This window comes from Nannobrachium achirus, assembly GCF_963921795.1.
Source record: "Nannobrachium achirus genome assembly, chromosome: 8".
NCBI lineage: Eukaryota > Metazoa > Chordata > Actinopteri > Myctophiformes > Myctophidae > Nannobrachium > Nannobrachium achirus.
Window position 1 is genome coordinate 33,208,826 of NC_137817.1, and position 16,789 is coordinate 33,225,614.

The window sequence follows — 16,789 nt, forward strand, 5'->3', positions numbered from 1 at the left end:
AGGATGCTGCTTAATGACATGTATACCTCCAAGTTCATCAGAGCACTTTCTTCTGCATGGTCTGCAGGGGTGTCGCACCAAATTCTGGGCCCTGGGTGCAACGATTCACTGCGGGCCCTTCATCTTCTTCATAGGGGGAGGGGCTTTAACCCTTTTAGACTGGGAACGGATTATTAAGTATTATTATGTGCTTTAACTATTGAAAAATAGCAGATATACAAGCTCACGGTATCTTCTATTTTTAAAAAATCGTGATTTTTCTTTTATTTCTATACAGTATGTCAGTGGTGCTCAAATCTTTTCATGTGAAGGACCCCCAAAATGATATGTATTTGGCCACGGACCCCCATCTCAAAATATTTAGTTCCAGGGACCCCCCCCCCCCCCCCCCCCCCCCCCGAAGCAACATTTGAGTTCAAAATGTGAGCTTAAAAAAATACATATACCGGTATTCGAAGATTTGCACAAATTTACACAACTTTTCAAAAATAGCAGATCTACAAGCTCGCAGCGCGGCACTCGGTGCCGCGCTGTGAGCTTGTATATCTGCTATTTTTCAATAGCTAAATAATTAAGGCCCCTCCACCTAGGGCCCTAGTAACTCAGTCCCACTCCCCCCCCCCCCCCCTTGTGACGCCCCTGCCTGCCTCTGATGTGGAAGATGTGATGTAAAGGGCTCTGCTCACTGGTTTAGTGATAAATGATGAAATCGTGGGGGCCACTAAGGGATGTTTACTTTTAGACTTCCGCTGTGTCCTCAACATCAAGTGCATAATACTCACATCAACACACACTGGAACAGAGGGAGAGGAGGAGGAGGAGGAAGGAGAGGGAAATCAGATCCATTTATTTGGAGAAAAATGGTGTAAAGCTTGGCCTATTGTGGGACCATAGACTGTAGAAGGGGTGTGGGACATTGGCCTGTCATCAGACCCAGGCCTGTGTCTGTGAGTAATGGTATTTACTGTGTAGAGTAGACCATTCAGAAGGTCCCTCAGATTTAAGGGCACAAGATAAATAGCACTCATCAACATCTGCTGTACCCCTGCTGCTCTGTTGCCACCCTAAATGAAAATGAATGATATGACATCTGAAGAAATCTTCAAAATGTTTGTTTGGAACAATGTTGGTGTTTCGTAAGAAGTGATGTAGCCAGATTATTATTGATGCCCCCCCCCCCCCCCACACACACACACACACACACACAAACACACACACATACACAATATACTGTGTGGGGTTAAAAAATGGTTGGTTACCTTGTATGGCGATACATTCATGTTTTAAATTAGACAAACTACAAAGACTTAAAAAAATGATATTATATTTTATTTTTTAAATCAAATTCGAACACAAACAGTGGCATCTGGATCTAATTTTTTACATTATTTATACTTTTCTAAGGGCATGAAATAAAATGTAAGCTTACCATGTATGCCTAGAACAAAGACATGATCCTCCCCTGCTACAGCCAAGCCCCTCCCACCACCCAAAAAAGCTATTTATTAAACAAGTGCATAACTCTTCAAAACCACAACTGGAGAAGGGTTTACCCATAGAAGCACATCAGTTATTGGGTTTATGTAGTATCTCACTGTACTGCTCTTTCTAGAACCTCACATTAATTGAAAAAAAAAACAAAAAAAAACACAGAAACCATGTTAGTTCTTCTGCATCTACTGTATCATAGGGTAATTCAGTGGTTCCCAAACCTTTTAACTCGAGTCCCTAAAAAGAAATTTGGCGTTTGCCCGGGACCCAAACTAGTAAAAATAGCAGATCTACAAGCTATTTTCATAACTTCTTAATTATATATATTTCTTTATTCATGGAATTTCTTAGATGTGTTTGTTTGTTTTAAAAATGATATAAAAAAAATCTAAACAAAATGAATTTTTGGGGGGGAGGGAAAATCCTTTGAAATATATATTTTTTCAAAATGTAGGGAAATATAATGGGATTTTTACTCCAGTCGTGACCCATAAAAATTGGTCCCATAACCACTGTTTGGGAACCACCGGTATAGTTGACAGGAGGTTGACATATTTTCTTGAACAGCAACATCATATCACAATCCATTTCAGTATCCAGTGCAGTATCTTCACATGACTGCACAGTCGTCTCTGTGTTTCATACGTTCTTCACATCTTTAGCTTACATCATTTCACTTTATGGTAAAACAAGGTGGATATAGTTAAATCTTGAAATGTTTTAAAGTGCACCATAACCCACTATTCTTTACCATCCACACAGTCCAGTAATACATTTTTGTTATATATATTTTATTATATATTTTCTTCTGTACACTTATAAGTATCTTAAATGCTACCATGAATTGAGAGCATTACTTGCTGCTCTTCACATCAAAGATAACCGCAAAACTGGCACAATACCATCACATGACATCACGTCAAGAAAAGGACTTTAGTCACGCCCTCACAGAGTACTTGTATCATCTGTAGTCCAATGGAAAGTCAAACCAGGACATGCACAGCAGCTGTCACTGTCGCTGCCACATACCACTAGAGTACTAGTGGTATGTGACATCGCTTGTGGTCCTGTCATTCCTTTGGTCCTCTTGAAAGGCATTGCTCCCTCTCAGAGATAACGGGTTGGCAGGGGTTGGCATCATAGACAACCAATGTGTCTTGATTGCTTAGGCTCCTGCCATCTAAATGCTCCAGGATTAATTAAGTAAGCTTCACATACACAGACACTCACACGCATCTCACTTTAGCCTTTCTGGCCGTGGGTACATGCATGAACCTGCAGCCCAGGGAAACAAGGATTTAAATGCAACAGAGGTGATCATCATCTCCGCTCACTTTACTCCTCCATCCTGCTCCCTGTTGACTAGGGCCCAGGGCCTTTCTCACAGGCCCCAGTAGGGAGCGAGGGTCCTGCGGTCTCTCTCATAGACATCGGGTATGACCCCATAAGGTGTCTGAATCATCTTAACAGAGTTTCTGCCAAACAGCTTTCTCTCATACTCAATGAGCTGGCGCCAGAAACCACCGTTAGGCCTGATGACGGGGCGTCGGGCTTTGATCCAGGCATGAGCTTCAGCCAGGGACACGCGGTGGTACTTCATCAGATAGGCCAGACACAGGGAGGCTGACCGGCTCACCCCTGCTGCACAATGCACCAGCACAGCCCCCCGCTTACGGCCCACGCTGTGGATCTTATCAGCCACGCTGTCAAAATACAAGGAGAGCGGAGAGTGGGGCATGTCTGCCAGAGGGACCTTCACATACTCCACGTGGGGCCAGTTGAAGTTGGGTAGCTCGATGGTGGCGTTCACCACACAGGTGATCCCCTTGGACAGGAGCAGGCTGCGATTGGATGCTACATTGCCTCTGCTCAAGAAGAGGTTGGGGGTGATTTGTGCAATGCCCCCCAGCAGGCTGCCACTCTCCGCCAGCAGCCTGGGCACAGCCGTGGGCACTACCGAGCTGCGGTGGTGATGGTGGTGGTGATGGTGGAAAAAGTTCTGGCTGCGAGAACCCATTGGAGAATTGGTTGGGCTGGAATGCTACAGAGTAAGCAACTAGAAAAAAACTGGGAGATTCTCAGTGGCTTGAGGACATAGTTGTGCAATATCACCAGACAGCTCCAAATATACCTGAAACACACAAACAGACAGATCTAAGTATCATACTACATTGAAGAAAGAGAAAAAACCTGCCTCAGTGTAGAGTGTTATGCTGTATTCACACTAGCGGCAACAAAGCTTCCGTCTATAAGACATTTTCAATGAAAGCCAGTGACGAAGCTACAAAGTGACGCTCAGCGCTTGGTGCTGAATGACTGGTGTGATGCGCCAAAAAAAAGAATTGACTAGTTGAGTTTAGTGGGCCTAGGCTGCCCCTCAGGCGGGTAGTGTATACAAAAAAAGCATTTCACCAACTGCTTTACACCTGTACAACTTTGATGTGACACATAAAACTGATTCTTTTTTAAAGATTTGTTTTGGTAGCCTGACACTCAGCCTTCAGGAATTGACATTTCGTTTCACTCCATTATTCAGTCTGAAAGTGCTTTCGTCCAAAGCCGTTTCTGGGATGGGCGTTCCCAAAGAGGCAGTCTTCTGCGATTGGTTCACCGCCTGACCAATCACAACAGTAGCAAAGCAGATGACGTAGTTGTTATTGGTGTTGGCTAGCCTGTTGCTTGCTACTTGCTAACCAAAGAAACAGGCAGAATAGGAGTGCTACGAACTAGTAATCAAACACAACAAAACATTTCTGCTACTGATGTTTCATAGCGAGATCAATATGATCGCATGTTACTGCGGCGGGCGACGCAATGTTTATGTTTGGGAATGTGCGGTGCGTTACAGCGATGGCACTGGATTACTTGGAATCGCACATGAGTTCTGGGAAAACCCCACCCACGCTGCTCACAAGCCCCGACGTCATCGAGTTGAAGCGACGCCTAATTCGCTGTACGGATTTCCAAACGAGGAAAACCTCTTCAATGAGAGCATTCCAGACCCCTGAATCGCCGGGTGTAGCTAGCAATTCAGGGTCTGGAACCAGGCTATTGTTTTGGGGCTTTTATGCCTTTATTGATAGGACAGTAGACTGACAGGAAATAGGGAGAGAGACGGGGAGTGACACGCAGCAAAGTCATCGGGAACTTGAGAGCCTATTAGAGCCTTAGAGCCAATGTGATATGCGCCTGGACCGCTAGGCCAGCGAGCGCCCCATAAAAGTGATTCTGATTCTTACTTATTCTGATTCTAGAGGGGAATTGAAGGGTTGAGTATGGGTGTGGAGGCCAGTGAGGAGTGTAGGATAGTGTTTCTCAGCAGGGGTGGTACAGCCCCCCAGGCGGTGTATAGAAAGGTTCAGGGGGTGTTGGAAGCAATGCCAATCCTGTCGTCATGGTAACATGTTATCATGTTACCATGATACTGACCATGATACTGACATGATACTGACCATGATACTGACCATGATACAGACCAGTCCAGTTGAATGTACAATCGGATATTTGGAAATCAATTTTATGTTTTCTAAATATATAAGCAACACAATACACAATAAAAAATAAAGCTTGCATTTTAATTGGGTGTAGAGGCAGTAGCCCTTACCTGGATATTAGATAGGGGGCACTGGCCCAAAAGGGTTGAGAAACACTGTTGTAGGAGATTATAGTTTTGGGAAGCATTGTACTGTATTGTGTCTCTGTAAATATTTAAATGTTCACTATTTTAAACTTAAAGTACAGGGAATTAAATCAAGATAGACTCTGTGCCATTATTTCTTGCTATAAGGCTTAGGGCCCCATAAGCACCAAAGGGACCCTAGTACCTACAGTACAAGCATGAAAGTGTGGAATTTGTGGGTTGGTGACCCAAACACGATAAGTAATACATACAGTAGTTTAGGGATCCAAGATGATTTGGCCCCCCCATGAATGTTAACTATTGAAAAATAGCAGATATACAATCTCACAGCGCGAGCTTGAGATCTGCTATTTTTGAAAAATTGTGAAAATGTGTAAGAAACAGTCAGTGATGCTCAAACTTTTTCATGTGAAGGACCTCCAAAATAATATGAATTTGGCCACGGACCCCCATCTCAAAATATTTCGTTCCAGGGACCCCCCCGGAAGCAAAATTTGAGTTACAAATGTTCGCTTAAAAAATACATATATTCAAAGATTTGCGCACATTTTCACAACTTTTCAAAAATAGCAGATCTACAAGCTCAACGAGCTTGTAGATCTGCTATTTTTCAATAGCTAAAGTTACTAGGGCCTCTCCACCTTGGGCCCTGGTAACTCAGTCCCACTTTCCTACCCCTTGTGACGCCCCTGGGTGTCAGCTTCCCTCTTTACCCAGCCACACTGGACCCACTGCATACTGAGCTCTTCCTCCCTCTACCAAATGGGCTCAGGTCCCCTGGGGGCGGGGCATACACACAGCTCATCTCGCGCTCATTCGTCCGCAACTTCTGCATGCAGATCACATCCCTCATCTCCATGACTTGTCATTTTGGTTGGCATTTGTATGTCATACGATAGATAGGCAGGTATTTGGCATTTAATAGCCACACATCCTGAATTACGAGGTCAGTATTTACCATTGCAGATATATGATCGTTTTCAATTAAATAGTGCAGTAATGCCACAATTTAGTAATTGCTTTCAAAAAGGATGACCACAACATATTGTTTCTTTATAAAGGCCAAGAGAGATGAGTAATCATATATATAATATTCTGGATAGATGCAGTACACATTTTAGATCATTAAGCTGGATATGTATATCAGTTATTTTTATCATCAGTGTTCTATTTTCTTTGTTAATAACAAAGGTACTCTATGGGAAGGAATGAAAGCAAATATGTTGAATCTTAGGTTGTGCAACAAAACTAATCAGAGATATTTTATATTCCAGAAAAAACACATAACCAGCATGTGCATATCTATTTCTAAGAGTTACATTTTCTTAACAATGGATACATATAAAAAACTATGGCAGGAATAGATAATGACAAAACACCATCACCTGCAAAATTGGACATGAAAGCCTATCTTTCCTGAAGGTTTGTTAAATAGACAATGACAGCATGTGGGTACTGAGTACGTCACATTGATTTAGGTACTGTATAGGTTTGAAATGTTCCGGATTATTTTGAAAACAGTATAACATCGACATAGTTTCCAGGTGACAACCAATGGCTCGAGGCACTACTTCATACACGATTGCACAAACCGTGCGTCATAAAAACCTTGTGCCCTGTGCTGGCCCACTTCCAGTGTGTCTCTTTCTGCCATCATCATCTGGTTAACAAGCCACAAAGATCAAATCAAACATAATAAATATGAATTATCTGCTGTCTGCACAGAAAACTCATGTGCACCCTGTTTCACCTTTATTCTCAAAAGCTACAAAAGAAGCTGCTAATGAAATGTATTTCAATAATACGAATGTCCCAGATCTCAACAAACACATTTCTGCCAGCTTTTAGCAAACACCTTTTAAAACTCATTGGGGTGTTACTATGTTTTCTAGGTTCCTATTCACATATGTTGCTTCTTTGTTCTTATCTGGTCTGACCTTTCTTAAAGCCATACTGTGTAAGATGCCCAACTAGTGGTCATTAGCCCTATAGCAAACCGCGGTCGCGTCCGCGTCTTTCGGACGTTTTTCGTACCTTCAGACCCCCGCGTCTGCCTCCACCTCGCTGAGATCTATCTTTTAAGGGGTCCCTTGTTCCTGTGCGTTCAGTAATTCCAGAGATACGGACTCCTTCACCCTGCCTGGTAGGCGAAATTACCTAGAGAAGGGATGGTACAAACGGGCGACAACAAATATGGCTGCCATAGCGACCCCACTTCAAGATGCGCTGTGATTGGCCGGCAGTTGTATAACCCTCGCTGTGATTGGCCGGTAGTGTGATGACGCAATTTTCGCGCGAGATCCGGTCCACGGCAAGGATCTCAGTTTACATACAGAGAAGGCTTTACAGGCTGAAATTCACGGCGCGGATCTTCTAAAACTTTTGTGATTTAATAGTTAGGAGAATTTTAAGATTTGTTTTATAAAAAAAGTTACATAGTACAACTTTAAAGCTGCAATCCATACATTTTTTTGTGTGTGAATAAAACAGTTACCAAACATCAATCTGTATTTTATGTTCATAAAATCTACAGTAAGTAAGACAATTGCGGTGGTTATTGCTTCTATTGAGAGATTTAGATCCTGTAGTCGGATAAGACCACTACTGGTTGACAAGACGCATTACATGAGGTATTGTTCTTTTCAAATGGAAATAAATGTGCTCTCCATTATAGTTCAACAGTAAATTGATATCACCATATTTGGTGGGGGACACGGTTTCAAATCCCAGGGAGGACATGAAAGTTAGTGATTAAAGCTTTAAAGCCTGATAAAGTCTCCTGATTGCCAATATATAGTGCATATTCCCTACAAATGCAGTTTTCTTTATTCTGCCAGAGATTATGCTTTGCCATCTGACAATGAAATGTAATTGGTTCTTAAAATGAAACCTGGACTGAGAGAATACTCACTCTAATTGGGTATGGACTGTAATTAGTTTAATTTCGACCGTAGGTCGCAGTTAAATATGAAAACTGCCACATCTCCGTACGTCCATGAGTCAGTGAGTAACGCCTCAATGTCTATAGCTACTGACCAATTTGTTGACAATGTGACATCACATTGTTGTGGCATCACCTCATCAAAGTTCAAACCCTGGATATCCATACATGGAGACAACTGGATCATCACCTAGATCTCCATATATGGAGCTGACCGCTACATCTGATTCCCAGATGATGCCCTGTTAGGGCAACCACACTAATATAATCCCTTTAATGCCCATCAATATTAAGCCCATATCTGGGAATGCCCATAAAATATAATCCCTTTTATGCCATCAATATTAAGCCCATATTGCGTGACCTCGCCCTTAGTCGTCTTACTGGTTTATAGGGTACAACTTTAAAGATAGAATAGACCGATTACAGTAATATGGCCATTTGGGGAGGCCATAGCTCAATGGGTAGAGAGGCCGTCTGGGAGGCCCCCCGCTCCGTCCAGTCTGTGTTGGGCAAGACACACCCCAACAGTAACTGCTCCCCAGGAGCTGTTATTAATAGGACTCACTGCTCCAAACGACTTAAACTATCTATACTTAGTAAACTTGCCCTGAGTTGGCTCAGTTAAAGATTAGAGACAGATGTGCGTGGGCTGTTATAGCGCCACCATGAGGCCGTTGTGGGTTTGCAGTTCTTCCTTCACCTACTGTGAGTGTGCGTGCAAAGTTTTACCGTTGCATTCATACTTTGTGTACTGTACAGATATTCGTGGTTTTTAGTTTCTCAGAAACCGTCTGATCAAACCTTTTAGATACATGCCTGCCTGCTAGCTACAACCTGTTCTATTCCTTTGGAACCTGTGACCAGGGGTGTCGCACCAAATTCTGGGCCCTGGGTACTTTAACTATTGAAAAATAGCAGATAAGCTCACAGCAGGGGCACTCTTGAACATTTGCGCATGTCTTTATATATTTCAAATCCTTCTAAGGTTTTTTGAAAACCCTATGTTTCTGTCAGTGGTGCTCAAAACCCTATGTTTCTGACAGTGGTGCTCAAACTTTTTCATGTGAAGGACCCCCAAAATGATATGTATTCGGCCACAGACCCCCATCTCAAAATATTTAGTTCCAAGGACCCCCCCCCCCAGAAGCAAAGTTTTAGTTACAAATGTTCTATTAAAAAATACATATATTCAAAGATTTACACACATTTTCACAACTTCAAAAATAGCAAATCTACAAGCTCACATGATCACAGCGCGCACTCGGTGCCACGCTGTAAGCTTGTAGATCTGCTATTTTTCAATAGCTAAAGTCTCAGATGCCCCTGCCTGTGACAACAACAACAACAAAATCATCCTTCCTGCTGAGGTAGAGGATCAATTGCTGGTTCCGTGGCTGACAATCACACAGCACCTTGCCTCTGAAATGGTTGCCATGGACAGTGGCACTGGTGCATTCTGTAAACATTTAAGCCTGCTATTCCTCCTTAAACAACTTCAAGGAGAGGTGGTGGGGGGTCACAGAAGCACACTGAAGGCAAGTATAAGTATAGTAGTAATGTGTGTGTGTGTGTGTGTGTGTGTGTGTGTGTGTGTGTGTGTGTGTGTGTGTGTGTGTGTGTGCGTGCGTGCGTGCGTGCGTGCGTGCGTGCTTGTATAATTTCCAACATACGGTATATACACACTGTATACATATATACACACTTTTCTGCCATTATTTATCAAATATATTCATGTATTTATTTAAACCTTTATTTAACAAGTGGATTAGAACACAACAGCAGCCTGGGAGAGTTGCACAACATATGTTTTTCAGCCTTCCTACTGGTAATGGCATTGAAGTATGGATAACCAGCTGTTCCTTGAAATATGGTAATTGACAAATACAAGTTTTAAAGTAAAACTAAAAACATGCATAACAGCGGAACTTTTCACATCTGTTAATTAACATGAGAATGTGTTTTCTTTAACTGGGGCATGTTATCACACTAACGTCATTTTATTTGCATTTTGTGAAATTGAATGCTATTTCCATGTGAATGCCGGTCATGGTGGTGCACCAACATACAGTATGAGCAAACTCTTTACTTGCAGAAGCACTGCCCTCAGTAGCACTATGCTGGCCATAACATCAGAGAGATGGGGACGATAAGAGAACTGAATAATCCCTGGACCGTTCTAAAGTGCTGATGTGCCACAGCACTGGCTTTGCTGAGATTTGCTCCATCCACATGGTTATTTATACCCTGGGCATGGCTGAGGCTGCTGAGAGCGGAGGAGATGAGCAAGAGGAGTTGTGCCAAGCACAACCACACAAGAGAAACATCTACTGTACCGTGTGCTGGCAGAGCTGCTGCTCACATTTACTCTCACATTAATTCAATAAAACAAACACAGTGAATTAGGGTTCAGCATGCAGGGACACCCTGCAGATGAGCAAAACAGTTCTAAACCTGTGGGCCCTCTACGACCAGGCGTTCGGGAGTTCCAGGCTACGACTCCTACAGCGAGGAGCTCATTCGGCTTGAGTTTCTTGCAGGTGGGATTTATGGCTCTTTGAAGTGAGCCGAGCCGGATCTCTGCGATCCGTTCCTTTTCAAAGAGCCGTTCAAAATACTACATGTAAAAAGTACAAACATTCTTTACTACAATGTACAAAATACACAAGTAGAAGTGTAATTAAAATGTACTTGAGTAAAAGCACTAAAGTATTGGTATCAAAATGCACAGTAGTTCACCCCCCAAAATGACTTTTTTTCTATTGATTTACTCGTGCCATGGAGACTTGAGTTCAATAATGTGTTGTAGACTATTTGTAGCATTCCTAAGACAAAAATATGATTATAGTACATTTAGCCCCATATTGAATAGAAAGTACTCAATATGCAGAACGTCACATTTCACAGGTTTTCCAATTAATAACATTTGGAAAAATCATTTGAAAATAGCAGATCTACAAGCTCACAATGTGTCGCAACGTGACAAAATGCAGGCCTATATAGGGTTGAAGTGATTTGTAATTATAATCAAAATCTAGAAAGTAACAAAATAACTAAAAGTAACTAAAATGAGACAGTATTTTGAACGGCTCTTTGAAAAGGAACGGATCGCAGAGATCCGGCTCGGCTCACTTCAAAGAGCCATAAATCCCACCTGCAAGAAAATCAAGCCGAATGAGCTCCTCGCACTCCTACACCAGAGTAAACACTGCTGTTGAGGCAAGCTACTTCCTGAGAAGACGGCAAGACGCGCTGTGATTGGCCGGTAGTGTATGATCCGCGCTGTGATTGGCCGGTAGTGTATGATCCTCGCTGTGATTGGCCGGTAGTGTATGATCCGGGAGATAACGTATACGGAGGGATGCAGATTACGTAATTTTGCCGCGAAATTCAACCCCCCTCACTCACATCTCATAGAAAACATATAAAGAGAAGGCTTTAGAGGCTGAAATTAACGGAATGGGCGTTCTAAAACTTTAGCGATTTAATAGTTAGATCAAATTTAAGATTTGTTTAATTAAAAAAGTTACATTGTATAGCTTTAAAGTATACCGGTATGTTAGCTCCATTGATACAAGCCTGAGCCAGAATTCATTGAATGATCATTAAAATAAAAAATCTCTGAAAATGCACATGGCCCACTCGTCTTAGCCTGGCGTTGCTCAGACTAATTCCTCTCTGCGTATCGGATATTAGTCTCGATTCGCGAGCAGAATTTTCATCTCCAAGGGGTGGGTTAAAAAAATGGCTCTGGACACGATTGGTTAGACCAGACCAATGCTGGGATTGGGAGAGGAAATGGATTCACAATTGAGCGGGGCCAGACCCATATTCGCCAAGGGCAAGTTTTTTTGCCCAGGCGGATTGGTCTGGTTCCAGGCTACACTCATCTGACCACTTAACAAGGCACCCGTTGTCAGATGGATGGATCCCGTACGCTTTTGAGATTGATCCAGAAAAGGTTAAAAACCACTGGAGTAAAATACCTTCACTGCTTATATAATCTGCTGTTCTGTCCCTAGAAGACATAGTACTGTAGTTACTGTACCAAGCCTCGCTGCAGCCACATTTAAGTCATGCACCGCACGTGCATTTCCCTCCACATTACAGAAATGCAGACCCACTAATCAGAGCGGATTTCTAACTGTCAACAGGTGGGCCCACCTCGCAGATTCCTCCAATGCTCGTCATGTCTGCTCGTCTCGCTCTGTGGGGACATTCCACAGGAGTCCAGTTCCACCTCTGCTATCACGGCTTGGAAACGTGAGCCACTTGCAGAGAAACGAGAGCGACCGGACGTCTGCCTCAATTTCCAACACCAGATGTGGGACCTGGACACCCGATCTGAGTAGTTAGTACTTTAGGTCATTTCTTATTGACACGGCACAGAGCATGTTTCAAAACACCGAAATACTCAGATCAGCAAAAGAGGCTGCCTGACTCAGATACAGAAAGGATCAAGCACACATGCTGCTCTCAGCAATGTCTGTCAGTGCAATGAAATCCATTCACTCAATATTTGCTGAGTTTGGCTCTTAGTGCTACTGCTAACTATTAATCTAAATAAAAATCTGAAGAAAAGAAGGAGCAATGAGAATACTATGCTTTTCACAAGACAGCAGCGTTCTTCAAATGACAGCCTACTGTTAGGCTTTAGCTTGGGACCGCTTCACATTTCGGGCTTTGATCCGGACGGGAGCAAAAACCACTCTACGTCATGTTAGTCCTTAAAGGACACTTTTGGGCTTTTTATGCCTTTATTAGATAGGACAGTAGACTGACAAGAAATGGGGGGAAAAGGTCATCCGGATCGGGAATTGAACCGGCGATGCCGTCAGGCATCAATGCCTATGTGGCAATGTCTGAGTGGTATGCCCCTGGACCAGTAGGCCAGCGGGCGCCCCACCGGAAACAGTTAACCCAAAATAATTCCCCTGCGCTCAAGGACATACTTTTAGGGTCTACCTAATAAACCCCTTGATGTGGCGTAGTTTTGCTTTTGTAAAATTTGTTTGGTATATGCATCTTTTAGTCCAACTTGTAGCGACTGGCAAGACTAGGCTACTCGAGCATTTTAATAGGGATTGGGGAAACAAACAGGGACAACCAAAACAAAGTGACGCCACTTCTTCTGCTTGTGGTTTCCGCCTAGACCGGATGAAACGGCCCGTTGTAAACAAATACCAGGCTTTCCTCTTAGGAAAGACTGGTGACGCAAGGTTAGTTAGGCTATATAGCCTACTATCAGGTATCCCCTCTCACACCACTACTAGAAAGACATGAACTGACAAGGACACTTTCATGGATAGTTGGATTCATAATGACTTTGCAATGTGGATGCCAAATTCAACATGGGGGGGGGGTCTCACAATGTTACATCTAAGTGTGGAAGCTATCACATTACTGACCTAACATTAACCATGTCTACCATGCATACTATGTTTTAATTATTTACCCAGCATTAATTTAATAATGATGCCAGTAGGTGGTCTAAAAATACAAGGCTTGTCATTATTAATCATTTCAGGTACAGTGCAATCAAATGTACAGAGGCATATTGACTTATAATGGGGTGTAGCATATTTGCCTATCAGAGCATTATGTTGAAAAAGTAATTTGGCAGACCAAATAGCCTATACTAAAATAAATGCCAAATTACTTGTTGGTAGCCTATGTCAGAAGTGAAACTCTATAATAAATAGACTGAAAATAGTGTGTAATGTGTGTACAGTAGCCTAGTAGCCTAGTCCTAGAAGAGCCAATATGTTAGTAGCCTATTTAAGACTAATGTCTTCTGTTTCATGGGAGGGAGGCTGCACGGTTCTTTTCCTCCCAAGAAACCAAAGAGAAGGGAACAGACTTATGATAACTATAGCTCTTTCACTGACAAAAGGCACGAGGGCGTAAAACTGTATAAGTTTAACTCCTATAGCGTAGCTAATGAGCAATTTTCAACGACGCACTCTTCAACGCACGCCTACAGTAGTGCGTGATGATGTCCGTCCGTCCGTCCAAGTTCACTAACGAAATTGCCCGATATGTTACAAGTAGACTACGAAATGAACACAGGCTACTGAGTGAGAAGCTAATCTTTACATTACATCAAATGCCATCGATGAGACTTATTAATATTTTCCACATGCGTGGCAGGTGCGCCCACCCTCCTCCATCCATTTCAATTAACATGTATTTGACTTTATCTTTCTTTAACCTAATGCAATGCCTACAGGGCACACATTCGAAAGAACAACATAATTGTATTATTACTCTGAGCTAGCTACAATAGCTGCTGTTAAACAACTGGCCTGCTGCCTACTGTAATACATCACATGCACGGGTCTCAACTTACCAAACCACGCTGTCTCACTTTGGCTTGAGATTTTTCAAAGCGCGTTTGACGCACGCACCGATCCGCTGGGCATGTGTTGTTGGCTTCTTCACACACTCTGGACAGCTACGTAGACTATCTATCTATCAATCTATCTATCTATCGGCTAATACCAAATTGTCGATACATAGTAAAATAGCGTCTAAACTGAGGTATAAAGATATAAACGCCAACAGGCCTACAATGAACGATATGTCCACTCCACTCCACTCGGTGTACGCTCACAGAGACGGCATGCAGGAAATGTGCGATGCTGAGGCTGAGGCTGAGGCGGTGTGTGTGTGTGTGTGTGTGTGTGTGTGTGTGTGTGTGTGTGTGTGTGTGTGTGTGTGTGTGTGTACCACAAGCGCCTCCCCGCTACTCAACGCAACAGCTAGAGATGCTGCTACTACTGCCTCACTCACTCACTGCCTCTGTCTGTACAGTGTACACTCACACGGTTAACGTTGTCCCGAGACTCCCCAAAGTGGATTTTGTTGTCCATTCTTATTGCATTAAAAGGCTATACCTAGCTTCTCTTGATCATGGTGGACATTGAGCATTACTTAAATTAAATACGTTTAAAATTAAATTATTATCTTTTTGAATTTCTGTAATTTTATGTTCTGAAAATGAATCCCATGTTTTCCTGACTTTAACCATATTGTAAGTTTAGGCTAGCCCAGGGGTCTTCAACGTTTTCAGGCCAAGGACCCCTTTAGTTGAGAGAGAGATGAAGCAGGGACCACCACAACCTTTTCATAGATTCCATATAGTTTCATTGTTTGATAGCACAATCATCAGTATATTTTGGATTCATGTCAATTTGTGTTTTCAGATATTTAACCATTTGAGCCGTTATTACCGAATAAACTTAACCTTTTACTCTGTACTTAGTCTGCTCTTCTATAACCTCTTTGCCGAAAATAGCCGATCTACAAGGCGTTGTGAGCTTGTAGATCTGCTATTTTTGGCTACAGTTCTCAGAATATGGACACTAGGGTTAAAGGTGTTAATATAAAAAGGATTGGAAGATTTGGAGGACCCATGTAGTAACTCTGAGGACCCCCTAGGGATCCCGGACCCCCTGTTTAGAATGTGTTGTTGAAGACCCCTGGGCTAGCCTACAGTATATTAATTCCTTGCCTATTAGCTTAGGTTTCTACTTCAAATAAAATGTCATTGCAGCAACTTCAAAACAGTGTCATATGGCGACTGTCATAATGTGTCTTAATGTTCTGTATGATCACTAAACATTTGGAGTAATAGGAATAGTCTTCACAAATCAATGCCAGCATACAGAAACATTAAAACAAAGCAATAAGCTATCTGATAGCATCTGCAGGTCTTCTGATAAAAAGCAAATATACAAAGTACATATGACCTGAACAGTAGATTGTCTGTACAGTATTTCCATTGACTCAGACCTCCTTATGCCAAAATAGGCCGTGAATAGCATAATTGTCTGATTGCTTTGTTGTGCTCAAGTGGTGCTCAGGCAGCTGTTCGGTGCTGGTGCTGCAGCCTGCTGCTGTTGTTCCACAATGGTCAAAACCTCCAACAAATCTACCCTGCAGGCAGGGCTTCCATAAAACCATGCATGGTGACATGCTGTGTACAAAGATATACAGTAAGTAGCCTATATACAGAGCCAATTCCTGACTGAGTGTTAAATCCTCAACAGAGTGCACAAAAATTGACCTGTCTAATTTCACACCCTCATGCACACTCCGGATACTGTGTGTATAACAGCTTTATTTTAAAAGCATTCCGAAGCCAGTCGTATTTCATGGAGATCATGAGGGAGGTATTGTATTTCTCATTAAGCCCATGGTACCTCAGAGTCATTCTAACTATGGTCCAAACTCAATCAACTGGAAACAAATAGTAATGTCCCTTTAGCCAACATTGATGCAATGCTTGCTGTCTCACTGGGTTGCAAATGAAAGCGGGGGCGGAACATCCAGAGAGCCTGTCGGAGTGACTCTGACCTTTTTCCCCCCATACTTGCGATTCTGCACATCATTTTGCATGGGTGGGAGCGCAGGAGACAAATAATAGCTCATGCTGTGTGTCAATGTCGATTAGAAATCACCTGATGAATACAGGAAACAGCTGACGTGACAGCTTGTGTTAATAATAGCCAATATGTCTGTGAATAGAAGCAAAATGATAAAGGGATAAAGTGTGCCAGTGGGGTATGTGAAAAGGGATATTGAAAGACAGACAGGGAAAGCGAGAGAGAGAGTGACAGAGAGAGAGAGAGAGAGAGAGAGAGAGGGTGAAGGACTGAGAGGGGGGCAGAAGACAGAGAGGGCAAGAGAGAGAGAGATAGAGAGAGAGAGCTGGA

General features: G+C 42.7%; 1 protein-coding gene across 1 annotated transcript; it reads right to left on the reverse strand.

Annotated features, from left to right (window-relative positions):
• Positions 1–2,872: 2,872 nt before the first annotated feature.
• On the reverse strand, positions 2,873–3,508 carry dusp14 (dual specificity phosphatase 14; the record flags this gene model as incomplete). The annotated part of the gene is made up of 1 exon (XM_080731492.1): positions 2,873–3,508. One exon carries the CDS (start codon positions 3,506–3,508, stop codon positions 2,873–2,875), a length of 636 nt encoding a protein of 211 aa, XP_080587618.1.
• Positions 3,509–16,789: the final 13,281 nt, after the last annotated feature.